General features: G+C 40.0%; 1 protein-coding gene across 1 annotated transcript in view; it reads left to right on the top strand.

Annotated features, from left to right (window-relative positions):
* LOC115429936 (E3 ubiquitin-protein ligase rnf213-alpha-like) overlaps positions 1–27,490 on the top strand; it is a 73,381-nt gene that overhangs the window by 36,577 nt on the left and 9,314 nt on the right. The window contains exons 26-55 of the mRNA XM_030149769.1: positions 94–218; positions 341–457; positions 540–664; positions 736–858; positions 953–996; positions 2,177–2,330; positions 3,070–3,196; positions 3,577–3,768; positions 3,872–4,002; positions 4,846–5,003; positions 5,089–5,295; positions 5,913–6,100; positions 6,240–6,360; positions 7,732–7,832; positions 8,403–8,582; positions 8,685–8,839; positions 11,368–11,470; positions 11,555–11,669; positions 11,778–11,985; positions 12,377–12,573; positions 12,663–12,785; positions 14,548–14,658; positions 16,235–16,468; positions 17,625–17,709; positions 17,801–17,835; positions 17,938–18,038; positions 18,139–18,295; positions 22,632–22,791; positions 24,160–24,254; positions 26,763–27,014. Of these exons, the coding sequence (XP_030005629.1) occupies positions 94–218; positions 341–457; positions 540–664; positions 736–858; positions 953–996; positions 2,177–2,330; positions 3,070–3,196; positions 3,577–3,768; positions 3,872–4,002; positions 4,846–5,003; positions 5,089–5,295; positions 5,913–6,100; positions 6,240–6,360; positions 7,732–7,832; positions 8,403–8,582; positions 8,685–8,839; positions 11,368–11,470; positions 11,555–11,669; positions 11,778–11,985; positions 12,377–12,573; positions 12,663–12,785; positions 14,548–14,658; positions 16,235–16,468; positions 17,625–17,709; positions 17,801–17,835; positions 17,938–18,038; positions 18,139–18,295; positions 22,632–22,791; positions 24,160–24,254; positions 26,763–27,014 (4,224 nt within the window). The remainder of the gene's footprint in view (positions 1–93; positions 219–340; positions 458–539; positions 665–735; positions 859–952; positions 997–2,176; positions 2,331–3,069; positions 3,197–3,576; positions 3,769–3,871; positions 4,003–4,845; positions 5,004–5,088; positions 5,296–5,912; positions 6,101–6,239; positions 6,361–7,731; positions 7,833–8,402; positions 8,583–8,684; positions 8,840–11,367; positions 11,471–11,554; positions 11,670–11,777; positions 11,986–12,376; positions 12,574–12,662; positions 12,786–14,547; positions 14,659–16,234; positions 16,469–17,624; positions 17,710–17,800; positions 17,836–17,937; positions 18,039–18,138; positions 18,296–22,631; positions 22,792–24,159; positions 24,255–26,762; positions 27,015–27,490) is intronic.

Here is a 27,490-nt window from a genome sequence, read left to right as displayed (position 1 = left end):
CAGCTTTCAGTCCAGATCACTTGCCATTAATATGGACAATTAATAGTTTTTATACATCTGTAAGTCATTATTGTATGTAATTCTGTACAACAGGTAACAACATTCTCGAGACTTTTGACAGCATCTGACTTAAAGCCTCTAGAGCAGGTGTTGCCAAGTGTTGGACTTCTGTCACTGCAGCAGTTTGACACAGAACAGTCGTTCCTGAAGAAGATCAGGTTTGTACAGAGGACGTGAATGCGTGGAGTTCAGTTTCACATCATTAATGGCCCTTTGACTTTTTCAGCACACTCACAGTAAACATATCGAATCCAAGTTTATAACGGTTCTCCCTTTGTAGGAACTTCCTCACAACTGAAAATGGAAACAGCAAAACCGGAGCCGATGTCAAAGTCCTCATCATTCAGTATGATTTCGATGAAGCTTCTCAGAGTGCCAATCTTATTGCATCTGCAAAGTAAGTCGCAGACATTTCTGGTAGATGCTGCACTGCCACCATGTGATTTTTGCCATATTGATGTTTTGCTGTTCATTTTCAGATATTCATCCATAAACGAAATCAACAAGATAACTCAGGAGAACACAGGAAGCAAAGTGTTTGTGTACTTCATCACCAGACTGCCAAGAATTGGAGGAGGGACTTCCTATGTTGGCTTTCAAGGAGGTAAGGTTTTCTACTGTTTGGATTGATTTGTTTTAATCACTGTCTTTGACCAGATATGTGAATCTGCACAGGCCTGTGGAGATCAGTTCACATTGATGACCTCAGACGATCAAAAGATATTGTTTCAGGCATCAAAACCCTTCAAAGCATGACAATCAGTCAGATGTTTGAAACAAAGATTGCTCAGCCAGAAGGTAATCAAAATACTCGATTTCTCATTTCCTCTGCATAAAATGTCTCGTCATAAAAGATCTTAAATTATATTAATATATGCTTATTTTTAAACAGCCATGGAGGTGGATGATGACTCTTACACAGGGAGTGAGGAAAACGTGAGTAATCATTTTTATTTTAGCTGTTCATTGTCAAAAAACACAAATATACCTCTTGTGATGAGAAGTCAATGAAAGGAGTCATGGGCGCAGCGCTCAATTGGATAATGGGGTTTATTGAAGAAAACAAGCACGAGAACTAAACAAACACAAAACCTGAAGGGGATAGAGTCCACAGGGCTGAGTCCAGGGTGAGAGAGTCCAGGAAGGTCCGTGAAATCAGGGAAAGGCTGTGATGGTCTGAGAAGTAGTGATCTGACGCCGCACTGGAGCAGAGGAGCCCCTTAAATGGGCTCCTGATGGAGATGTGCTCCAGGTGCTCCCTGAGACAGCACCTCCTCTTTTACTTTCTGGTCCTCCCATCCTCAGTCAGTCTTCTTATGTGCTGTTGTTTGGACATATTAGCACTGGTAATATGGGTGGTGGTGGGGTGTACTGATTTTTAAATTTACAACACTTTGTGCTACATCTTTATTGTATGAAAAGTGCTATATAAATAAAGATTGAATTGCGATGCACAGCAGGGGAGTCTGATTGTGAGGGAGGACTGTGACACCTCTGTGGTATAAGACAATTAACATGCATGACTATGGACATTTTTGTCCATTAGGCCAAATTTTTCCTCTTCATCTGTATCATTTTGTTAGAATATTTGACACATTTGTTTTTGTAGCTACATCTCTCTCTTGACATTTTAAAATTGTAATTTTTCTACTAAATCATCGTAACACTGAAGAAAATGTTCTCCACTCTTGTATCATTCAGGACAAAAATGTCCACTTTCAAAAGCTGCTGTAAAAACTGTATAGTTTTTGTTGTTTTTTTTGTCAAGTATTTTGATCAACTTCAGTCCTGATCAAAACAATCAAATATTGAATAATTGTCAGGATTTCAACCCTTTAAATGCAAGTTTGATTACTCAGTGCTATCTTTTATTGTCCACATAACAAATGTTGGGCGGAGGGGGATTTTTTTATTGATTAAAATACTTAAAATCGTTGAATGTTTGGTAGTTTTGAGCAGAGATGATTAAGAAATGTTTAAGAGATTAATGGAGAAAAAAACAAAAAAATACTAAATTGTAAAGTTTTTATACTATCATCATGGCGATCTCCAAGGACAGGCCTTTTGCTTGTGAGATGCTCCTCTGGTCTCTGATCAGTGTTTCCTCCTGAACCAGGCCTTGGCTCATGTTGTGGACACGACAGAGCTTGTGCGAAGTTGCGTCCAGAACGCTGTGGGAATGTTGAAGGATCAGGTGGAAGGTGGAATCCGCAGCACACAGAGAGTTCAGATCCTCCTGACGCTCCTCAGCAACGACGATGCCATTACAGGTCAGAAAAGCAGCTTTGTTTACACAGAAGAACACAGTAGATTAAACAGACTGAACCTGACATTTAGATCAGATTAAGAAACAAAAAGGAAGAATTAAAACCTGCAGCACTACAAATAATCCTAAAACTCCAGTCTGATACTTACAGCCCACGAAACTGTCAGGACAAGACTAGTACTACTACTACTACTACTATTACTACAACTATTACTAGTACTAGTACTACTATTACTACTACTACAGCTATTACTACTATTATTACTACAACTATTACTACTACTACTACTACTACTACAGCTATTACTACTATTAGTACAACTATTACTACAACTATTACTACTACTACTACAACTATGACTACTATTACTACTACTGCTACTACTACTACTATTACTAGTACAACTATTAGTACTACTACTAGTACTACTGCTACTATTACTACTACTACTATTACTACTACTACTGCTATTACTACTTCTACAACCACCACTGACACTGACCGAAGAACCCCCAGTTCCTCCCTCAGATGATTACTGGATACAGATGTGGTCATAAAGTGAATAACAGAATGTTCAGAATATGGCTGTGACAGAAATAATGTGTAAAAATTTTGGCTCTGTGGTTTTACAGGGAATCCAGACACGTTCATTCACAAATTGCTTGACATATTAAACTATTTGTAAGTGTTTAGTTTCCAACAGCATTTGCAGGACTCTTTATGTTTATCTGACTCTTATCAGGAGAATTTCTGCAAATTGTGAAGAAGCGTCTTCATTCCTTGTTGGTCATTCACGATAGCAAAAAAGAAAATTGGGTGATGAAAGAGGCTTCCGACATTGATGCCTTGCAAAAAGGAGGCACCTTCAGGTGAGCACTACACCAAAGGTTGTCTTCTTATGTAGACTTTTTATGAATAAATCCTTCAGGTGATTCAATGTGCAATAAAAGGGAAGAGCAAGTTCACTGTCACTGCATTTTATATGTTCTTTACATTTCATACATCTCTATAGTTTTTACACATGTAGTAGTTTTAACTTACTCGTGTATATTCTTGTAGATATTCTTTTTCCTTTATTAATTAGCACTAATATTTAATTTGAGTCCTTATTATCTATTGCAGAGTGCTTGTAATGATTGAATGTGATTGCTGTTGCTGTAACTCCTGTAATTTCCTGCAAAGGATCAATAAAGTATTTGTTTGTGAATGTTTAAAACATTAGTAAAGAGGTATTTCTGGGTCTTCACAGAAACACGTTATGGAAGCATGTTCAGGCTGCCGTCGTCCCTGTCTTGGCTCAGCTGGTCTCAGTCATTGACCGTGACCAAAACTTGGACATCTTACTGAATAAAAACTGTGATGAATCTTTCAAGAGACTGTGGTTGGACATCTTTGGGAATGAGAACCTGCTGGAAATCCCACAGCTAACATTTGACCACAGGTAAGTGGTCGTAGTGTGTTTTGCATAACTTTTATTCTTAAAGTAGAATGATGACAAATGGCAGCCATTTTATAATATTTGTCATTTGTTGTGTGTTTTTTAGCTCAGAGACAGGAACTATTCCAGTCCAGAACTACGTCACCCTAAAGGGGAGTTTTGGATGCCGCCTTCCTTTCAGTTGGAGGATCAAGGACCACCTGGAAGACCTCTGGGTCAATGCTCCTCAATGTGGAGGTGATGGCCTGTTTGTGGGTCCAGAAGTAGGGATGGAAACTGATAAGTATTTATTAATTTTCCAACTCCATTATCTATATATCCCTTATCAGTTTGATACCCAATCTATTCTCTTATTAATTCTCATTGGATTAGGGAATAAACAGAACAAATGACTTTGTTTGCATGAACTCCTTAATGTCAAATATGTGCTAACATTTCACATTTGATTGGACCAAACCTCCTAAATGGTTCTAAAGGTGTAGTTGAAGCAGTGTTAGATGTACCTGCTGTATCTGAGCCTGGTTGTCATGGAGATTATTCCTAAACAATAATGAAGCAGGTTGACACTGTGAAATGACACTATCTTTAACAGTACCGATAGAACTCAGAGCAATTTAATGTTTGTGGGTGTGACAGAGGACACCATGCAGTAGGCTTCGCCTCCAGAGTCACCACCCCCTTCACCAAGCAGCCAATGAGAGAAGTCCCACTGGTGCAGTTTAATTGGATGCTGTGGTTAAATATTTGTGCATGTTGGAGGGATTTAACCCTTGAAAGCTCTGCAACTGTTGTAAATGGTCACAGTGTCATCTTCACTGGTCAAATACTACCAGACTTTAGAGGAAACAACCAAAATATGGAAATGACCTGATGACGCCTTTGGCGTGATGACGTCATAGAACCGATAAGTGGAGTCATTAAGCAAACAGACTAATAATTCCAAGGAAGTGAGCAACTGGGAACCAGTTCTCTACAAGAACCTGTTCTCCATTCCCATCCCTGTCCAGAACTGATGAGTATCTGTGTTGTTGTCGTATCCTTTTCATTTCTCTACCATTTGCCCATCTTGCTTCCTGATAGAACAAACTCATTATGAGCTGGAGGAGCTCTTTTGGACAACGCCTCTGGGGCAACACATTCAGAATGCAGACCAGGACATGCAGACAGAGTTTTTTCAGTGCTACCTACAGGATTTCATCACCATGACAATGAATGTGACACGTGAACAAGATCTGCAGGTTGTTTTTCTGTGTTACCAAAGTCTTTATATTTTCAGTAAAGTCTGTGTGATACGTGATGCTAATCCACATTCCTGGTTTGTAGCTCCTCCATGATGCCATGAACTGTTGTGTTCATGAGCTGAAGTTCAAGCTCGGTGTCAGAGACGCAGTGACCTCTCTTCTCTGGGTCCATGCTGCTTACCATGAGTTCAAGAACCGGTTACAGAATCTTTCCAGGATGATGTGCATTGAGCCCCAGCTGACCCACGACCTTCAGAAAGATTCCAGCGCTAGCAATGGGTTTGAACTGGTAGGTGTCCAAACATCGATTAACATAACTGTAAAAGTTGTTTTACCTGGACTGCAATGCATTGTCTTTTTAAGTAAATATTATTTAACCTGTTCCTTCCCACCTATTTTGGCCTATTTACCAAGTTCCAAAGCTGGCCTTGTGGTCCTTCCAAACTGAAGACCTAAAGAACCACAAGGCCAAAATGAATCAATGACACCTCATTTGAAAGGTAGTTACCTCTAAAATATGACCTCAGGTTAGATTTAGCTGAAACTGTTTTTTATACCCATGATAAGAGTGTGGTCATGGTCTTATCAATGTGGAAATGGGACGTGTGCAGACAAAGCTGACGCTGGTGCTCTTTATGCACACTTTCTGATGATTCTTCTTAAAATTAAGTGTGGAGTCAACAACAGTTCCGAGATATTTGTATGTTTGCTCTTGCTCTGTAGTTTGTCCCTTCTTGGATCCGTTTCCTTCCTAGTTACATATTCATGTCTCTGTGCCAGCAGAAGCCAGGACCATCATGTTGTCAGGTCCATCCTTCCTGCTGCCCATGCAGACAGACAGACATCTGTCCAGCTGCTTGGATTCAGCTGGTGATGTTTTGTTGTCCTATTCCCTGTGTCTTCCAGGTAATTGATGTGTTTGCTGCTAAGGCATGTGTAGAGTACCTGGAGCCCGGAGACCTGGACACAGATGCCCAAAGACGGACGTGGCTCAGGCGGGTCAAGAGACTCCAGGTTCCCATCGAGTTGATCTGCTCCAATGAAAGCACGAGACATTATGGAGAAAAAAGCAAAGTGCTGGTCCACAGGGTTCGGTAAGACAGGACCAGACATCTGTGGATCGGACAGCAGACCGAAGCAGGGCCTGGGTGGTCTGATCTTTGGTCAACTTTGCCTTATCTTTATAGTCTGCATTTCTTTACTCATGTGTCGGTGCTGTTTCTGTTTTCTTAGAGGTGGATGGAATCGGATATTTTCTCTATCTCTGTTTGTGGAACACATGCTGTTGGGCATCGAAGAGATAAATGGGGAGCTGGCACCTCTGTTTTTACAGCAGACAAAGAAGCTTGGAAAGGTTTGTTTGTACAACCCATTTTGTCAATGTATCACAATCATTTAACCCATAAAGACCTAGAGCTACTTTTGTGTCAGTTCCCAAAGGAATTTTTGTGACTATTTAACCTTTATTAAGTGATTTATCACCTTTTATTTTAATTTTGTCCTCTGTATTTTACGTTGTTCAATGAAAATCATCTTTTATGAACATGTAGATGTTCATAAAAGCTCAGATTATCTGAAGAAAAAATGACTTTTCAGCAAATCTGTCATTAACTGAACATAAACCCAGTGTGTCCATCCACTGTCATTGATCCAACTCCATGGGTTTTACTGGTGAATCAATGTTGTAGAAGATGACGGTGTTTCCACGGTAACTACGGAGCCTCTGAACATCCAAATGGGTCATATCTGATGACCATGAAAAGATGAAGAATTGTATTTTCCATCCATTATTTCCATGTATTGATAGACTTAGTGGATCAACAGGAATTAAACAGTTTAGATCAGTAGATGGTTTGGCCACAGGTGGATGTTTGGATCTTTATGGGTCAAAACCCCTCACATTAGCCCCTTTACCACCAACATTCCAAGGAATTTGAATTACCAGGAATTTATTTACCTGGGAATCCTGGGAATTTCTTTTGAGGATATTCAGTAAAAACCTTCAACAAGGTCCAGGCTGTTTTAGATGAACAGACTTATGACACTGCACTTACTGGAGCAAGATGAATACATTCAAAAGCTCAAAAGCGTGTTGGACAAACAGACAATGGTTTACTTGATTTTCCAAGTGATCAAAATGTAAACCAAAGTGAATCTTGAAGAAATGAAATAACCAATCAGAGTTCTTCAACACACAGCTCTGCCCACAAGAATTCCAGAAATCTGAAGAGTATTAGTTAGCTTTTAGCCAGTTAGCTCCAGTTTGTGTTAGTTAGTGTTAGCCAAATTTAGTGCCACTGCACTTCTTAGTATTAGCCAAAGTTAGCTCTGCTTTGTGCTAGTTAGCTATTAGCTCCAATGACCAATACACACTGGAATAGAAATGGAATAAACCAGTTCACCGACGCCACTAGATTAAACATGGAGGGTGAACAGAAATGTGGAATGCTGACAGTATCTTCCACCAATCAGCATTCTTCAGCACATAGCCCCACCCCCAACAATTCCAGAAATCTGAAAAGTCTCTCCCTTTCCTGAAACTTATTTCAGGGGAAGTTTGGAATCAAAGTTTTTTACTGGGTAATTTCAGTGAAAACTACCAGAGGTTTTTCAAAATACAGGGTAAAGTTAAAGTTCCAAAACTTCTGATTATTTAAAACCTCTCACAATAACTGAAATTGTTCTGATTTCACTGAAAATGTTTTGCTTCAACTATTTCATAAAGGTCCTGGAAAGGAATTCAGATCTCAAATCTCAGGAGATGTTTAAGGCTGTAATTGATTTACTCAGAACCTGCAAAGATGGAGCTGTCGGACACCTCTTCAGGTATGAGTGCACATCCTGTATCAGACTGTTCATTCAGAATGATGCTGCTGCAGCTGGAACCACAGCACATGACTTTATAAAATATTTAAACTGGCTCCTAATTGGTTAAAGAAAATAAAAAATCACTATTGGAATGAACAAATGAATGAATGTTTTACCAAAAGCAAACGATCAGAAGAAAAACTAACAGAAAAAGAAAAATATACCTGTGTATAAATGTGTGCTTATGCAAATGCTAATGCTAATGCTAGGCACTGTTTGTGTTTAGACAATGAATTTCCTTGTGGGGATAACACACTGGTCAACAAATTTTAGTAAATTATTGACCTCCGAGATAAAATTTGCTGATTCTTACTTATAACAGGTGATGCAGGTGCTGATCGGCTAAAGGTTTCAAGATATTTCATGATAAAGATTTATGATTATCTACATGGGAGGGGGGATGTGTTGTAACTTCTCAAAGTACGGTAGAACAATGAAAATGGTACCACGTGGAAGTCTGTACAGTTCTGTTTTCTTTGAGATTAAAGATTATTACTTTCACTTGGTGCATTCATTTGCCTTTTACAGGTTTGATTATGTGTGCCGCATATGCACTGAAGAACCTCAGGATCCAATCCGTCTGCCATGTGACCACATCTACTGCATGGCTTGTATCAAACAGTGGCTGATCCCAGGTCAGATGTACTGTCCTTATTGCAAGACTTCAGTTGATGAAGATTTCCGTTTGGTTCCATGTGAAGACACGAGGTTTGTAACTGAAACTGCAAGTCGATCAGAGTGAAAGGAAAACACTTTATTTTATTTCATCACTGTCACTCTTATTTTTTTTGGTTTTTTTTTTATTTGAAGGACCAGAATAAACCAGCACATTCAGCTCAGGAAGCGGCGTAATGCTTTTTTCGTAGATTTGGTGTCTACCGTTTGCTTCAAGGACAACACTCCTCCTTGTCCGGCTGTCGTTCGTCAGTTGCTGTCGTTTGTCATGGTAGAGACAAGCCCTTCAGGTAGGACTCAAATCCTAACCCTGTTCAATCTGATCACTAAGTGTTACTGTAGTCCCTTTTCTATTGACCCTCAAATTGCATGAATATAACTTGTGCATAAAAATTTACCTAATGGGAAAACAACAATTTTGCCAAAACTCATTTTTTGATGAAAAGTTTATGTTGTGGTGAGGGGTAGTTTTTTTAAGGCGTAGTGAAATTGGTATATTGCACAAAACTGTAATGGAAAGACCTTTTTCAGGGCTCAAAATTAACTTTTTGACCTAGGAGCACTGTGCTCCTAACCCTAAAAAGTTAGGAGCACAGGCTAAAATCTAGGCGCACCACTATAATATAAAAAAATTGGAGAACAAGCAAAACTCTTGGCCATACCAAGTAATATTCCCATATGTATTTAAGCAATGTTAACAACCTAGAATAAAGTATTTGAATAGAGTATGAAAGAAAAAGCTTACATTGACACAGGTGCAAAACAATTGTCAATGTGTGGTATATACTTTAGTTGGTTCTTGGAGAAGAAAGACGAATCACACCATTATTTGCAACAACCAACTTTTTTATTTCATGGCCTAAAGGCCCTTAGGGGCCGTTTACACGGCGTCGGCTTCAGTCGACTCTGGGAAGATTTCATGGCGGATTAGCCTTCTGTTACCATGGAAACGGTGCCTAGAGTGCCTGAATCCAGAAACTTTTGATACCAGGGTCCAGGGTGGAACGTTATCGATACGCTCCGCATTCCAGCTCCGTGTTAACGCGAGTCGGAGCGTTCCGGGGTAAAATATGACGTCACCGCATGCGCGCGCAGCCAAGAACTGCCAGTTAACCCACTCCGGGCCAGTTGGTGGCGGTAATGCGCCTCCAAGCTGGTTTGCCAGCCTCTATGACACAATAAAGCTGCAGAAAAAGAAGGAACAACCACAACAACAATGGCCGGTTTCAGAACAACATACGTGCTGCTAACTGTGCTCAGCTCGTCTGTCCAGACAAAGAAGTCCTGCGTCTTTGTACGACCACTCGCCATTGTTGTTTGTAAATAGTGTTGTCCGCCTCCTCCTCTTCTTCGTCTTCTTCTCCTCATTTAAAGGCTGTCTAAACCGGAAATTGTTTGTGCGCAGGCGCCTGTTTTACCGCCACTGTTTCACTACAGCTCTACATCGCCAGCTACTGGTCTGGCATGGCCACTACAGCGTATTCAGCCGTCCTCGCGGACTCATGTTAATGCAGATCGTTATCATAGCGGCGGCGTCTTAACGCGGAATGATTTTATAACGCAAAGGAGAAATCTTTGCGGAGTGTTGCCGTGTAGACGTACCCTTAGTCACTGTGGTCTACACCACGCCTGAAGTCAGGAGATTGTTTCAAACGTCGGTGGAGTTATTTGATCCCTTTGTTTATGCCGCCTGCGCACGCGAGGGGGCGGGGACTAGATTTTCCGCTTCAGTCAGCGGGGCGTGGAGCTTGTTTATTTTCAGCTGACGAGTTACTTCTGCAGCCATTATTCTAGGCGCACGTATTAATTTTCGCTCATTTTTTTATTGGCGCACCGTGCGATCGTAATCTCAAAAACAGTCGCACTACCAAAATTCTCAGGTGCATGCGACCGTAATTCAGTCGCAGTCACGAGCCCTGTTTTTGTGCAACTAGAGTCACATGAACCAAAAAAAAAAATAACAGATGTTGATGGATGTTAGAACAAGAGAAGAAGAAGAGTCTTAACCAAATGTGGGTATGTGTGGACACACCAGGAAACTATATTATTTTAGAATTTAGTAGGAGATAGAGAGGTAACGAGCATTCTAGATTCAAAACAAGAAAAATACTTGGAGAGTGCAGACCTCTGCCAAGGCAGATCAGTGCCCCCCCCCCCCCCCCCGATCACCACCAAAGTTTAATCATTTCTTCCTTGTGCCAGTATCAACATTTCCTGAAAATTTCATGAAAATCCGTCCATAACTTTTTGAGTTATCTTGCTAACAGACAAACAAACACGCACTCACACAAAGCAAAGCGATCACAATACCTCCTGGCGGAGATAACGACACAGATTTATGTTCATGGTTATGGAATGACTTCTACTGACATCTACCAGAAGAAAGAAACTAATCAGCACATTTGGGATGGAATTGAAAAACCATTACACACTTCTGTTTTCTCAACATTTTGTAAATATCGGTCAAGTGTTGCACATATGTCCAATGGAAACACCACTAGTGTCTCTGCAGGTTTGAGGCCAAATATATGACCTTTACTACCTTTTTCAAAGAATCTTTGGTCAAATTTCAGACTTTCCATTCACACAAATAACTGTCTCATAGTTATTAGACACTGTCATGCACAAAAAATACACAAAAGAATACACTAAAATGCAAAAAAATACACTAAAATATACAAAAACTTTGCAGAAGTATACTGAAATATACAAATAGAGATGGTGGCTTTTGGCGGTCATGAAGGACCTCCGTGGACGGGATACCAGAGGGATAATAATCCATGTGTTTCCATGACGACCATTGTCTGCCTTTCTCCAGAAAACCAACAGACTCGTACCAAGGAGCTGTCTCCATTCGATGACTCTCTGGATACGAATCCCGTGGTTCGTTCAGTATTGGTCAAACTCCTGCTGAAGTACAGGTGAGGGGGAAGCCTTCTCTGCTATTATGGTCTGTGAATACAATCGTCTGGTTCCTAATGTCTGTGTGAACTCTGTTTGTGAAGCTTTGATGATGTCAAGGAATACCTGCAACAACATCTGACAGAAGTAGAGCAGAGCCGGATCCTGGACAAAACCGACAAAACAGAACTTTACTGCTTGTACATCAACTGCTTGGAGGTGTGTGAAGTTGAATTCAGAGCCAATCAGGTGTCTGCTTTGTGGTGTTTTTCACTGGATGTTTTTGGTGAATGCATTTTCTTTTTTTTTAACTTCTCACAACTGCAGGATTCCATGTTTGAGAGCTTGCATTTGAGGTCCGTCACAGATGAACAGGAGTGTTTTCAGGATGAAAGTGCCTTCCTGAGTGGGCTGGTGCGTTCCAATGGCCCCACCCCTGAAACGGTCACTGTGGAATATCTGCAGGATCTGGCCAGAGTCCGCATCCACCTGGACCAGACAGCCAGACTATTCACCACAGAAACCACCTCCACAGGTGTGTGTCACATACTGAACTGGTTTAATGGACTAACAACACATTTGTGTAAGGTAGAGAATATATTTGATGAATCTATGGAATAATATTTACTTTGATTCGATTAAATGTTTATTTGAATCAGTGAATAAACAATAGTAATAATGTAAAACAGATACATCTGAAAAAGACAAACAACCTGTACTTTATGTAATATATAAAAAATGTATAGAAATAAGAACAACAATAACAAGAATATAAAAATGTGTGTGTGTGTGTGTGTGTGTGTGTGTGTGTGTGTATATATATATGTAACAAGAGTATAAAAGTGTATATCTATATAAAAAACATCTGATTTGTCTGTTTGTTTGTGTTTGTCCATACTTGTCCGTCCTGTGCATTCTGACACCAGGACTTCAACATGGGGGTCAACGTGGAACCACTGCCTTCCTCAACAGTGTGGTGAACCTGTGTAAGGACAGTGGGAATAACTGGTATCGGACATATTTGATCCGTAAAATCGCCAGTCAACACGGACTGGAGTTTGTTCTAAAACTCCTCAAAGACCAACAGATGAGCTGGCTCTTCCCAGAAGAACTTCTGCAAAAGGTTTCACTTCCTCCACACTGAGTGAATGTCCACAGTCATATGAGCAGTACTAGATTACTGTGTGTGTTTTCTCCTGTAATTACACCCAGGTTGTAGAAGATTCACCAATAGACACATTTCTAGTGTGTGGGAAAGACTACGAAGCAATAAGAAATGCAGTCGCCAAAGTGTCCTCAACAGAAACTGTGGAAACACTGGACCACACCTGTCAGGTAACATGGCTGTTTGGGTGGACGAGGCTGTGTCTACAGTTTCACTCAGTGACGGATCCAGAAAAAATGGAGGGGGGGCACTATTTTGTTCGTTTGTTTATTTTTTTATTTCGAACATTGCATTAAAATCAAACAACAAATAAATTATATAAAAGAAAGTCCAGCAATCGAAAAGGAGCGGGATGATCAGGATCAGGATAAACTTTATTGTCCCATGTGGGAAATTTGTTTTGGACAACGGTGCTACATGTTGCTGCATTCACATTTGGACACATACAAAACAATTCAGTCACATAATCTGAAAGTCAGCATAATCACTATTAATTATTACACCCAGTTCATATATTGCACCCTTCCCTCCGAGATTTATGTATATATTTTAGAATAAATATAAGTGATACAAGTTAGTTTAAGAAGGGTGGGAGGGATTTCGAAGTTTAATTTATAACCCCACCCCCCCTTACTCCATCCTTCACCTACCCTAAATTCCTCTGTCAGATTCCATCAGAAACTCAAAAATCCTCACATATCAGACTAAATTCTGACTAAACATAAAACACTAGATTACTGTCCATTTTGCAGCAGCATTTCACAGTAAAATAAACTTTGTCCTTTTTTTTTTTAGCAGTAATAGTGCACATATCAAAAACTAAAATAAACTCTATCCTTTTCATGACAATAATACACATATCAGAAACAAAAGTAAACTATCCGTTCCATAACAATAATACACAAAAATAAACTGTCATTTCTTAGCAGTAATATACTTACCAAAAATAAACAATGTCCAATTCATAACCATACCCATATAAAAGAACATAAATATACTCTATTCATTTCATAACACAAATACCCATATGAAGGAAAACCTCTGTCCATTGCATAACAATAATGCCCATATAAAAAAAACCCAAAAATAACTAGAAAAGCACTCGGAGAGTGCAGACCTCCGCCAAGGCAGATCAATGGGCCCCTGTGGCCCCCCCACCCCCGATCACCACCAAAATTTAATCATTTGTTCCTTGTGCCAGTATCAGCATTTCCTGAAATTTTCATCCAAATCAGTCCATAACTTTTTGAGTTATCTTGCACACAGACAGACAAACCAATGCTGGCAAAAACAACCTCCTTGGCGGAGTTAATTACTGTGACAGTAAATGCAGTCAGATTTAACACACACACCAGTTAGATATGGGCCAATGTTGGACAATGGTGTGTGAGTCACTCAACCACTGACTGTGTTCTGTAGCAAATGCCATTCAGTTCTATAGTCCCATCTGTATAATTATTCATTCCATACCTTCTGTGGCTGCCCGTTGGTTTTTCATGCAGACCCAAATGCTGCTGGAACAGACAGTTGTCTCGTCATGATTATTAGACTTAAGTCCGGTTCAGATTTAACTCCCTTTATCCTAAAAACGCTAGTTTTGCTGGTTACAAATGGTGCGAATGCAGTCGATCCCCCTCCTCTGCCAATACAAGACATAGGAGAGCCCCAGAGTGCAGAAGTTACTATTCAAGCTCCACCCACAGCAGTAAACGTCAGTCCAAAAAGTACTAAGACAAACAGATAGCACATGGGTCAGTAGTGACAGCTGGGGTTTAGCTCAAAAGGAAATGATTCAGACTGAAACACAGAACACTGGGGTTCAGTTCCCGGCCAAAGCAGCAACTTTTTCTGCAGATTTTCAAACCGGGGGCGTGGCTCCATAGGCGCCGGTACAATAATCCACCAATGGGTTCATGTTGTTTTCTTTTTCAGACGCGCAGATGTTCTCCACAGCAGAAGACAGTTTATCTACTGTTAGCACTTTACAGGGAAGTCACCACTTTGTACAGAGAAGCCAGTGCAACCTTCCATCCCACTCCTGAGGTATTAGAGGATTTTTTTTGTGTATTTTAGTGTATTTTTTGTGCATTTCAGTGTACTTTTGTTATTAATGAATGTCATTTATTATTTTTGTAAATTTTCTTATTCATTTTTCTAAATTTTATTTATTAAATTGTTTTGGTTCATTTTGTTGCCAATTTTATTATGTTTTTACTCAAATTTGTTCAGTTTGTGGCTTATTTTGTGTATGTTACTTATTATGCTGTTGAATTATAAATTTTTGTTAATTTTGTTAATTATATTATTGGTTGTTAGCTTACCGGCCGACAGGCTGTAAGCTATTTTCATCATGCGGCATCCGGTGGCGTCATCGTTGTCGTCTGTCGTCGTCATCCGTCGTCATCCGTCGTCATCCGTCATTGTCATCTGTCATCGTCGTCTGTCGTCCGTTACAAAACTTTCAGTCTTTTTCTCCAAAACTGCAATTCCGATTGACTTCAAACTTGGTATACAGCTTCTTTATGATGATGTCAACACAAGGAATTGAAATAATGTGGATCTGGATCTGATTCTGGATTTGGTGCCACTTTGAAAAATTTCCCCATCATAAGAGATAGGAAGTGGATCGATGCAGTAACTCAGTAAATATAAATGATATCCAGTGTAAATTTCTCCAGTCCAGCCCTGATGGGCAGATGACCAAAACATAATGTCCACATGCTGATCAAGATCTTCTTCTGGATCCGGGAACTTATGGAAAATTTAACATGGGCTCTTATGGGGGAAAAATTTCAATCGTCTTTTTCTCCAAAACTCCCGTTCTGATTGACTTCAAACTTGGTATACTGCTTCTGTATGATGATGTCAACACAAGGTATTGAAATTATTTCGATCCAGATCTGATTCTGGATTTGGTGCGACTTTGAAAAATTTTCCCGTTATAACAGATAGGAAGTGGATTGATCCAATAAATCAGTATCAATGATATCAAGTTGGAATTAGAATTTTTTACAGATCTGATTGGAATATGACCAAAACATGGGCTATTTCTGTAATAGAATAAATACACAGAACTGGGTGATAATAAATGGCATCTGGATACATTTCCCAAAGCTTTTAATTTGGCCGATAAACTACAGGGCCATTGGTCCTATTTTTAAATTTACGTTTAAGTGAATTTTTTGTGTATCTGTTCATTCGTTCTGTTCCTTTTTATTATTTTATACATATATACATATATATATATATATATATATATATATGTGTGTGTGTGTGTGTGTGTGTGTGTGTGTGTGTGTGTGTGTGTGTGCGCGCGCACGCGCATCCATCCACTGTCATTGATCCAACTCCATGGGTTTTACTTGTGAATCAATGTTGTAGAAGATGACGGTGTTTCCACGGTAACTACAGAGCCTCTGAACGTCTAAATATGGTCATATCTGTTGACCATGAAAAGATGAAGAACTGTATTTTACACCAGTTATTTCCACGTATTGATAGGATTAGTGGATCAGCAGGTATTAAACAGTTTAGATCAGTGGATGGTTATTGGTTCTCTATGGTTAAAGTCTAAGGTCTGTTTTTTTGTATTTAACTGGATCCTTGTCCATCCCAACAGCGTTTGGAAGTCTGGGTGACCTACATCCAGACCTCCACGTACCTGCCCAGCCCAGAGGTGAAGGCCTTTGCCCGTGCGTTGGTGGAGAACGACCTTGGGCCGTTTGCCGTCCGTCCTGGTTTTCAGCGAGTGTTGGTTGAGTTGGTTGTTCACTTGGCTGCAGTCTTACTCTGTGGGAAACACACCATCTTAGCCCCCCTGCGAAGGCTGGCCACGGCACCGGCTGATATGAAGGTATGGACCGTATCAGTCACAGTGGGAGGGGGCCCAGTCTGTGAAGGAGATAACAGCGTTTCCAACTCCTCAGTAGTGAAAGTACTGACTGTCCTAAAAGTAGGTAGAAGTTACTAAATGATGTCATCACCTAATTTGCATAACTGTAAATGCGTATGTAATTGTAATGTTCCAATTCCAACCGTCCTCCTTTATCTGGACTTAAAGACCAGCGAAAGTCACCCAAAACAGACACTCTGGAGGAGTTACTTAGGTTCATTAGTTAGTTATTTATTTGTTTGGTTAGTTTTTACCTTCATTTTCCTTTCCATCTGGTATCCCACCCTTCATAACCACTGAAAGCGTATGATCTGCACAGTGTTGTTGTAATGGCACAATGTTTTCATAGCACTTTGTTTTTAACTTTATTTATTTATTTATTGCATTTTTTTCATCAACTTGATCCATAAACAAAAATACCAAATACTCAATAACTGTCATATTCTTAACCCTTTAAATGCCATGTTTACAACAAGCCATATTTTTGATGCAAAAAACAAAAAACTTTTAATTTTTTTGTTTGGTTTTTTTCAATATACTCCATAAATATTGGATTAGAGATTTTTTCCTCCTGTCATATGTCAATGATTAACACCAACACTGGTTAATATCATTATTATTTTTGGTTCTAGGTCAAATGTTAAATGTGTCAGTGTGTATTTTGTACTCATTAGTAGAAGGGTGTTAGTGTAGGAATTTCACACTGTTTATTATGGGATGGTTTTAGCGGACAGATCAGAATTTTTAAAAAATCCTGCAAAAATGAACAACTTTTGAATTCTGACCTAAAACAAACTGTATAAAATAATATGACCTTTAATAACAAGAAATGCAGAGTGTGCATAATATGCTCACCTGGATACCAGAGGGTTAATAAAGTTCTTGAAGATATAATGAATAAACTGCATATATTTGTCTGAAAATCAATGGAAAAAACTCATTAGAAACTTATTTACCCCATTTACAGTCATACAGTATAAATGTATTCAGCTGCTTCCTGTCAAGTATCACATGTAGAGAATATTATAATTATAATATAGTTTTATTCATTGTATCAATAATTATAATACCAGGGTATTAACAGTGTTCAGTTGTAATGGTGTATGTTTGGGTACAGGTGGCGTACTTGCCCACTATGCCAGAGATGTTAGCAGAGGTTCATCAAGCTCTACAGGCTGACATGCAACGAATTAAGTGGTACTGTAAGTAACAGACAAGAAATACACCCTTAAATAAGAAGATTTTATCATGTCAGATAGTTAAATTAACTTTTTCTTTTTATTGTGTTTTTAGATTGTAAAAATGGTCACCCATGTGTGGTTGGTAATGTACGTTACGTTCTCTGTGATTCATAACTTATATTGTTTAGATAATAAGTTGTCTTCCATTTTTCATGTTTTGGATGGTTTCTCACCTTTTCTTTTCTCCAGTGTGGTCTCCCCATGAGAGAAGGTAAATGCTTCGACTGTGGTGAAAAGATTGGAGGTCTTGGACATAGACCTGTGGAAGGATTTAAGGCTTTTGATTTGAAGTAAGTGACCTTTGACCTTTAGATGAACACACATGGAATGCTTTTCAATAGGGTGCCTTTTCATTCATTCTTTCTTTTTTTTTTTTAAACCCTCTTATAGGAATAACCTGACTGAAACTGGACACATCCTTGGTGATGCCGTTCGCAGGAACAATCCGGATATGCAGGACACAAAAGGCCTGTCCTCCGTCCCGTTCATTGTCATCCGGATGTTCACCCACATGGCCATGATGGTCGGCGTCCGCAATGGCACACAGGTAGGTTCACCTCACACTGGAAGAACAGGACAGGACAGAGAAGACGACGTCCTCCAGGTCTGAGCTGGACATTTAGAATCACAATGATATTCCAGCCCAATCCCAATTCTCATTTTCAACCCTACCCCTACCCAATTCAATTTTATTTGTTGAGCCCTGTTTCACAACAAGGTTGCCTCACAGGGCTTTACAGAATTAGTTACCAAGGAGGTTATGTTTTCATCAGGGTTTGTCTGCTTGTTTGTTTGTCTGTTAGCAAGATAAGTCAAAAAGGTATGGATGGATTTTGATGACATTTTCAGGAAATGTTGATACTGGCACAAGGAACAAATGATTAGATTTTGGTGGTGATGGGGGGGGGGGGGGGGGGGGGGGCTGATTTGCCTTGGTGGACGTCGGCGCTCTCTCCAAGTGCTTTTGTAGTTGGAAATGAAAACAAACAACAGTCAAATGAAGGAAGACAGTAGATGAAGATAATGATTTAATGTCCCAGGCACCCCCCCCCCCCGTCCTTAGACCCTCCTTCTTAGCAAAGAAAAACTCCAAAAACCCAGTGGGAAAAGAGAAACCTGAGGGAGAACCAGAGTGAAGGAGAGATCCACTCCCATGGACAGACAGACTGTAGATGAACCAGGACTGATGGATGTCCATTTGATGATGTAGTTCCAGTCTGTAAAGGTGCATTAGGGTGGGGGCACATGAGGGGGTCCATCTAGTCAGATGAGACAGGTGAGGGTGAGGAGGTCCATTCAGGCAGGTGGGGGTGGGGGAGGAGGTCCATCCAGGCAGGTGAGGATGGGGGAGGAGGTCCATCCAGACAGGTGAGGGTGGGGGAGGAGGTCCATCCAGACAGATGAGAGTGAGGAAGTCCATCCATACAAGTGAAAGTGGGGGAGGAGGTCCGGGGTCACAGGTCAGGACAGGGCACATATGAGTCTCCTCAAATCCCGTTGTCATTGGGCCCCAGGTGGCTACAACGGAAACAGTAGCCCCTCCCCCAGAGGGGAGTGGGGAAAAGGGACACCGGGGGAATAGTGATGATCCCCTACCCTTACCCCTACTCCTTGGTCGTTGCACTTGGCACTTTGGAAGAGGTGTACTCATTCCTCTCTGAAATGGTCCAACCCTTCCAGACCTGTTCCGTCATCATCAGTCATCCATGTCACTATAGAGGGAATGCACATCCGTCACTTCCCCCCTGAGCCACGCCCCTCTAAGTCAGGCTGAGTGGCAAAAACAAACCGGCTCAACATGGCGGAGTATAGCAGTAACTACAGCGAGACCGGGAAAAATGTGGAATATAACATGAAATTAAAGACAGTTGGACTGGACATGGATCCATACAAGCTACCAAACAACAAGTGGTGTACAAACACTGATCTGTGACAGAAATCACCTATCCTGACATTTAGATGAACCTGAGTTCAACGCTGGGAAAATACACAACGTAAAGGCTGAAAACATCCAAAAGACCCAGAGTTGTTGACATCCTCGTCATCGTTAATTAGAGGATTCCAGCTGGTGAGTGCTTTAATTCAACATAATATTTAATTTAATAACATTTAATTGTGGAGGTTTTGTGTCAGTGCAGACATATTTTCTTGGCGGTGATTTCCGCGGTAAAGGCCCAGCAGTAGTGCTCACAGTTCACTACTGATTTACTGGAGTTGAACCGTAGTATTGACCCAAGTGAGTGGATGATCTACTGGTACTGTGGAGATTTAAGGAGAGTTCACATCAAATACTGGATCCAACACAGATCCAACAGCTTTGTGCTAGAGGAGCCCCTGATCTGGAAAACTAGGTTAGCCTCAGTTTAAGCTAGTTTACAAATTATGTAGAGCACAAGGTTCAGAATCACACAACTGAAGACAAAAATGTTTCAGTTCTGAAATCTAGAACTAAATGACAGATGCTAACATTAAGAGCTTTACTAAGAAGGAACGTTAGCCAAAACCAGATGGAATTTAAGGTGTGATTTTACGCAGGAATACAGCATAAATTAACGTTAGCTGACACGAATCCAGGTTTCGTTGCCTGGATTCCAGTTATTTCTACGAATTGCAGCGCTCCATCTGCTTCTTCTGTCTTTGGCTTTAGGTCACCGCTGAAACGATAGCTCCCAGTGCTTTTTAAACCTATTTGTGCGATCAATGGCACAACAGCTCTGCCCCATTTTTTAGATTGATCTAAAGTTTTCGCAGTATTCAAGCCAAAGCCGCTACTCATCTCCCTCTTTCTGCCACTCAGTGGACGGAACCGCAGTGACTTCCGCTAGCGGTGACGTCATGTGCATACCCTCTATAAACAGATGTTCGAACTGTGTTTGGGACAGAATTCCTCATGTCGTCAGCAGCTAGAACTGTCTCTGTTCCATGGGCTGTGGTCATCTGTTTACGTCTATCAACCACAAACCACAGAAATGAGATCTATAACACATTGAAACGGCATTAAACAGCCGATCAAATGATTCCGTTGTTTCTGAAGTAAATCAGTCCATCTGTGTTTCTTTGGTCACTGCTGCTCTTTTTTGCTGTGTTTACGTACATCTGACCCATGATTGGAACTGAATTATGGCAGATTTCTCCTACCCCTCTATTTGCAGTGTGGTCCTGAAAAATCTGCATTTGGAGGGTCAAACAGCCCCTCCCCCTTAGCCCTTCTGTCCAACTCATCGAGAATTGGGACACCCCTACCCCTTCACGTGAACGCGCAAAATGGAGGGGTAAGGGCGAGGGGCCAAGGGGTGAATTGGGATTGGGTCTCTATTTCCATAGAGGACGTTCTGCCTCTTCTACCACAGACTCTGTGTTCTCAGCGGTTCCTCATCCATTATAGTCATTTCCAGCATAAAATGGGTTTAGTTTTACTTACTTAGGATTTAATTTTATTGACTTTTATTTAATCAGGAAAAAAAGACTCGTTGAGATAAAAAAAAAAGATGGAATAGAACAAAAACTAGACCATCTCCTTCATTTTAGCTGCTTCTGCAGGTTGTTCCATTCAGTGGAAGCAGAACATTTAAAAGCTTTCAATCCCAGTTCTGTTCTGACTTGTAGAACCCGCAGTGATAACAGATCCTGAAACCACATACTATAATTATTAGTTATTCCAACAGATGTAGATAATTAAATATGAAGGAAGCAGAAATAAAATAGATGTATTAATAAAAGAATACCAGTGTTTCAGTCTGTCCAACCTGAGTGTATAAAACACAGTGATGAGTTTGTGTTTTGAGGTTTTTGACAAACCTAAGAGCACTGGGATCTGTCATGAACTGTGATGACGCAGTCTTATGAATAATATCCAGATAAACCAAACAGACATGAAAGTGGCAACAACAAGCCTCTTTATAGCCTTGAAAGAAAGGGAAGGTTTTAAATAGGCTGAAGAAGGCTTGAAATAGAAGCTCAACTTTAGCCTTTCTTTAATTATTTGATTTAATCAATGTGAGGAGTGAAAGACAGCAAATCATCTATTAAAATACCAGATATCTGTACTCAGATACACTTGATACGATGCCATGAGAAGTGGTAACTAATGGAAGATCCAGTAGCTTTGACTTAGCATTTGAAAATAATGTACATTTGGTTTTGGTTGACTCGAAAACCAGTTTTAAATTGTAAAATTTTAATCATGCAATATCTAAAGTTCCTTGGACTGGGTGTGGAAGCTGAGGTGTAAATGACCGTGTTGTTTGTATAGAAATGAGAGTTAGCATCGGAAACATTTTGATAAATGTTGTTGATGAATGAATAGGAGAGGTCCGAGGACTGACCCTTGTGGTACGCCCTTAGTAACTTCAAGTAAGTAGGAGGTGTGAGCCTCAACACAGTAAAAGCCGTGTTGGTGAGGTTTTGGAACTGATAGTCTGATGTTCTGTTCCCATGAAATCATTGTGAACAAAAAGACAACAGATGTTTGAGATGTCACTGAAACCCTGAAGTAAGAGGAACCCATATGGAAGCAATTAACCTTAACTTAACCATCAAAAAACCTTAACAGTCACCTGTATCTAAAATCAGCTGTACTTATAAAATGTTCACTTACTTCTAACCAGGAAACCTGTCAAAATATGTCAGTAATTGGTGTAAAATGGAGTTCTTCATCTTTTCATGGTCATCAGATATGACCATATTTGGACGTTCAGAGGCTCCGTAGTGAACGTCACATTTAAGGGTTAAACAAACGTCCACGTAGAACACTTAAGTGGAAAAAAGGCCTTAGTTCTGAGTGTAAACAGTGAAAAGAAGCTGTGATCTGAGTTGGTTTTGTAACATCCCATCATTCTTGTGGACTCCAGTCTCACCTCATGTCCACATTTGTTGTGTTTCAGCCAATCTCCGCCATCATTAAGCCTCCGGTCCGTGAACCAGCAGAATTTCTTTTTGCTCACCTTCAGAAAGATGAGGACCATGTGATCAGATACCTGGGAAAGGGGAAGGATGACACTGACAGCATCATTCACCTGCTCATCAGCAGCCTCCTGGAACCAGGTACTGGAACAGACCACCAACAAAGACTCATGACACATTATTAACCCTGCGCTGTCTGACCCAGAGACGCTTCAGAACCACTGAGAGCGCATCATCTGCACAGCGCTGCACTAACGCCCAAATACTTTTCAGATAGTTTGTTTCCAACTCTTTTTTCTATTTCATCACCTTGAGCAGTAAAGAAAAATTTTAAATACTCAATAATTGTCGTATTTCCTCCTTGGGCTCTGTGTGCTTGGCTCCACCCCCCACCTCCCCAATAGCCATATTAATTTAAGTTAATTCATATAAACTCAAACAGATAATAATTGATAAATACATCATTACAAATATTAAATTATTTAACTCATTGTTTTATTGTGGCTGCCTCTGCCACCACATTAATACTAGCAAATTAGGCTACTGGTATTATTATTATATATTTTGTGTTATTACAATTATTATTTTCCCCCTCACTCCCCTCTCTCTTTCTGTTTCATTCACACCCCCCTCTTCCCCTTTTCCTTATCGCCCCCAACCAATCTACATTGTTTAGTTACACTTTACATTTCTGATCTTCTTCATTGTAATATGATGCTGTCATTGTTGTTGTTTGTCATTATTCTGTTGTTGTTGTGGTTTTTGGTTTGTTTATTTGTTTGATTTTCCCTTTTTTTATGGGTTGTTGTTTTTCTGTCCACAATGTCTTGTTCACTATCAGTAATTAAAAATAAATAAATGTCATATTTTTAACTCCTTAAATGTCATGTTTGTAATGGAAACAAACCACATTTTTTGATGTACAAAACACAGAAAACCTTTCATTTTTCAATATTCTACATATAAATTGGATTTTTACTTATTTATTTTTTCCTCCTCCTCAGTGATTAACACAAACATCGGTTCATATTATTATTATTTTTGGTTCTAGGTCAAATGTTAATTGTGCCAGTGTGTATTTTGTACTCACTTGGTAGAAGGATTTTAGTGTTGGAATTTAACACTGTTTATTATGGGATGGTTTTAGTGGATGGATCAGAATTTAAAAAATCAGACAAAAATGAACAACTTCTGAATTCTGACCAAAAACAAAGTGAAAAATAATATGACCTTTAATAACAGGAAGTGATTCTAGCACCAAAAATAATAATGGATATGAACCAATGTCTTTTACTCCAAATCAAAATGATTACTAACTGATAGAAATAATACTCAATAAAAGGATGCACAGTTAGATTTTCCAAATGTTCACAGATGTATTAAACAGACTGGACTGTATTAAACCGTATTTAGGTTAAAGTGTTGTGTGTTCCTGCCAGTGTTCTGCTGTTTTTCTGTGTATTTTACTGCTGCATTCATGGACGTGGTTCCACTCCTGTTTCCTTTTAGGGCCTGATTTTCAGGGTGATGAACTGCTGTCGACCAAAGACGCCAGAAACAAATGGGAGAAAGAAATGAGCAGCAGAATGACACCTCAATTACAGGTTTATTTCTTACTCTTTTCATTTTGACTGAAAACACACACAGTAGAGTCTAATTCAGCTTCTCATTGGCTGCTGTTGTTTTATGTCACTGTTCAATTAGTGTTGAGCTCCTGTGAAGGTGCTGTGTCCAGTGTCATCTTCATTAGCAATGTCTTCAAACATTTTCTCACCAAACTATATATGACAAAACTAAATTTCAGGGTTTTTTTCTCTATCTTTCTTGAGGCAATGTGTACAAAGTGTGTTCACATTTTTGAGAAATTTAGATTTTTGAATTTCTGACAAATTTTTTGAAATATTAAAAATGTTCCTTTTCTTCTACTTGTCCATATGTTGATGGTTTAGAACATGTAAATGGTTCCAGATATCAGTCTAGTTCAGGGATTAAAGTTCTCCGTCACCACGACGGATTTCTGTCAAATGAAAAAATTGAGGGGGGAAAAAAGTCATATTGAAGTAACTTCCCCACGTCTTTCAGGACTCTGCGATCCTGTCCTGGGTCTGCTGTCCTGAATCTGCAGGTGTTGAACACAGGCTCAGGGGGCTGATAGGTTTAACAGCGATGATAATAAGATGACTTCTTTATTTGTATATGTCGGGAGGACAGATTGATGACTATTTATCTTTGGAAGGAAACGCTGCTCATTCTGTGCCTCAGAAACACATGGACAAGTTCAGCTTTACTGAAGTTCAGCCTCCAGACTAACTTTAGTTTAGTGCTAACAAGTAGCTTTCATTATGAAAGAACCACAGCGAAAAGGGAAGAAGACACAACTGATCTACATGGACCTTCATGTTTGGGTTCATAGCTTATCTCCTCTTGCCGGTATATGACTAGTGTGTGTGTGTGTGTGTATGTGCCCTTCCCGTTCGTGCGGCTGTGCGCGCCGCGGCCTTACGCGGTTACGCGCCCGACTGCATAAGTGCTTTATTTTGACCGTTTAGCATCTTATTTCTATCTGTGTGGTACAGTACGAAGATAAAATATAATGAATGAGTAACACCCTTGGTATTTGCAAAGCCACTGTATTTTAAATACCCTCAGAGAGGATCTGTAACGGAATATAATTTCTGTTTCAGTTGACGTAATTTCTTCCAATCAAAAGAGAACATGATATTGGCGGGAGGGGGGGGTTGTGGATGCAGGTTTGACGACATACAGATTATTTTGGCTAGCATATATGACATCATGGACACGTTTGTAGAGGAAGGAGCTGAAGTGGTAACTATTGAGAGATGCGTGAAAAATAGATGGAGGTGGGCATGGGAGACGATGGAACTCCAATTAGTAATTATTATTTTCACTTGCTTCACAGGTTTTCATACCCTTTAAAATTAACCACAGAGCACCAAAATTGACCTGAAGCTTTAAAAATTTTCTGGGGGAGGACCCCCAGACCCCCCACCAATACCACTCATGACATTTTTTTTATCCATGTTACTAATTTTCTACACCTGTACACTCTCCCATTCAGTGGGTTTTACAGTATTGCCAAATTTGACTATATAAACTTGTACGCTATAGTAGTATTGTATTGCATCATTTTTAATAGTGGCCAATGATTTTGACCAGAAGAAAATTTTCAGTCAGATGAAAAATTTTTGCTTTAATCCCTGGTCTAGTTCAGGGGTGTTCAATCTTGGTCCTTCAGATCAATTATCCTGTATATTTTAGATGTATCCCTCTTCCAACACACCTGATTCAAATGATCAGGTGTGTTGATGACAGAATCAGTTGGAAAGCCCATATCAAACATGTACAAACCAAAGTGTCCAGAAGCATTGCAATAATAAATAAAGCAAAGAAGGTTTTGGATCAGAAATCACTTCACACTCTATACTGTTCCCTAGTCTCACCATATTTACAGTACTATGCTGAGGTCGGGGGCAACAACTACCAGACCTCATTACAGCCACTAACTATTATTCAGAAAAGAGCAATATGGGTCATTCATAACATTGGCTACCAGGAACACACAAACTCATTATTCTTACAGTCCAAATTACTCAAGTTCACAGACATTGTGGACTATCAAACAGCTCAAATAATGTACAAAGCTAAAAATAATCTTTTACCAACAAATATACAGAAATTATTTAGTATTCATAAGGGGGTTGTAATTTAAGGGGGAAAATTAACTTTAAAATTCACTTAATACACACGACTAGGAAGGGTTTTTGTGTTTCAGTCAGAGGGGTGAGACAGTGGAACAGATTCAATCTAGAGTTAAAGCAACCTCCAAGCATGAAAGAATTTAAAAGGACGCACAAAGGCACCATTTTTGAGAGGTACAGGGATGAGGGAGTTGTTGGGTGTCACTGGGTGTTATAAAGATGTACAAGTATGTGATATATATAGACCACAGGACTGGAACACAGAACAGAACCAGGACTGGAACACAGAACAGAACCTGACTACCTCACACATTCAACTGGTTCTGATCCACATAGAACAGACGCTGATGTACAGGGACATTGGAGACTGTTTATTTCTCTTGTCATTTGCAGAACTTGGAGGAAAAGCTGAAGGAAGTGAATCCTTTGCTCCTGAGCGACTCCCGTGTTTCCGCCTTTCCAATCATGAAGCTTCTGTTTGAAGATCCTCAGCTTCACTTCACCTCATTTCCACAGCAGTCGCTCATCCATAACTCCACGGTGTGGAGCTGCAGGGACAGAGTGTGTCCTCTGAGTCTCACCCACATTGTAGAGCAGAACAACGGCAGAAACACCGTACCTTTACTCTGGAAGTTCCTGCACAAGGTCAGAAAACAGCAGCTCATTTTATGGGTCTGCTTTTGATGCCTTTTCTGTCCTTGGGTGACACACTTCAGCCTACATGCCTCCAGTGCTGCTACTCACACTGGTGTATGAATGTGTATGAATGTTTGGTGGTGGGAGGGGCCGTAGGCGTGGAATGGCAGCCACACTTCCATCAGTCTACCCCAGGGCAGCTGTAGATACAGGTGTAGTTTAACACCACCAGAGTGGGAATGTGAGAGTGAATGAATAATGAATCCACTGTACGTGCTTTGAGTATGTGTTCATAGAAAAGCGCTACATAAATCTAATCCATTTTGAGTTCACCGGCTGATCGGCCATGAGCTACTGAGCACGCCATGTGTTCGCCATCATCTTCGTTATCAATTTTTTCAAACATCTTCTCTGAAACTACTGGTTGGATCCATTTCTAATCTTTTATGTCTCTTTCTTGTAACAATGTCTACAAAGTTTGACAG

The sequence above is a fragment of the Sphaeramia orbicularis genome, chromosome 12, assembly GCF_902148855.1.
Source record: "Sphaeramia orbicularis chromosome 12, fSphaOr1.1, whole genome shotgun sequence".
Classification (NCBI taxonomy): domain Eukaryota; kingdom Metazoa; phylum Chordata; class Actinopteri; order Kurtiformes; family Apogonidae; genus Sphaeramia; species Sphaeramia orbicularis.
Note: the sequence above shows the minus strand (reverse complement) of the source record. Positions and strands in the feature narration are given on the sequence as shown.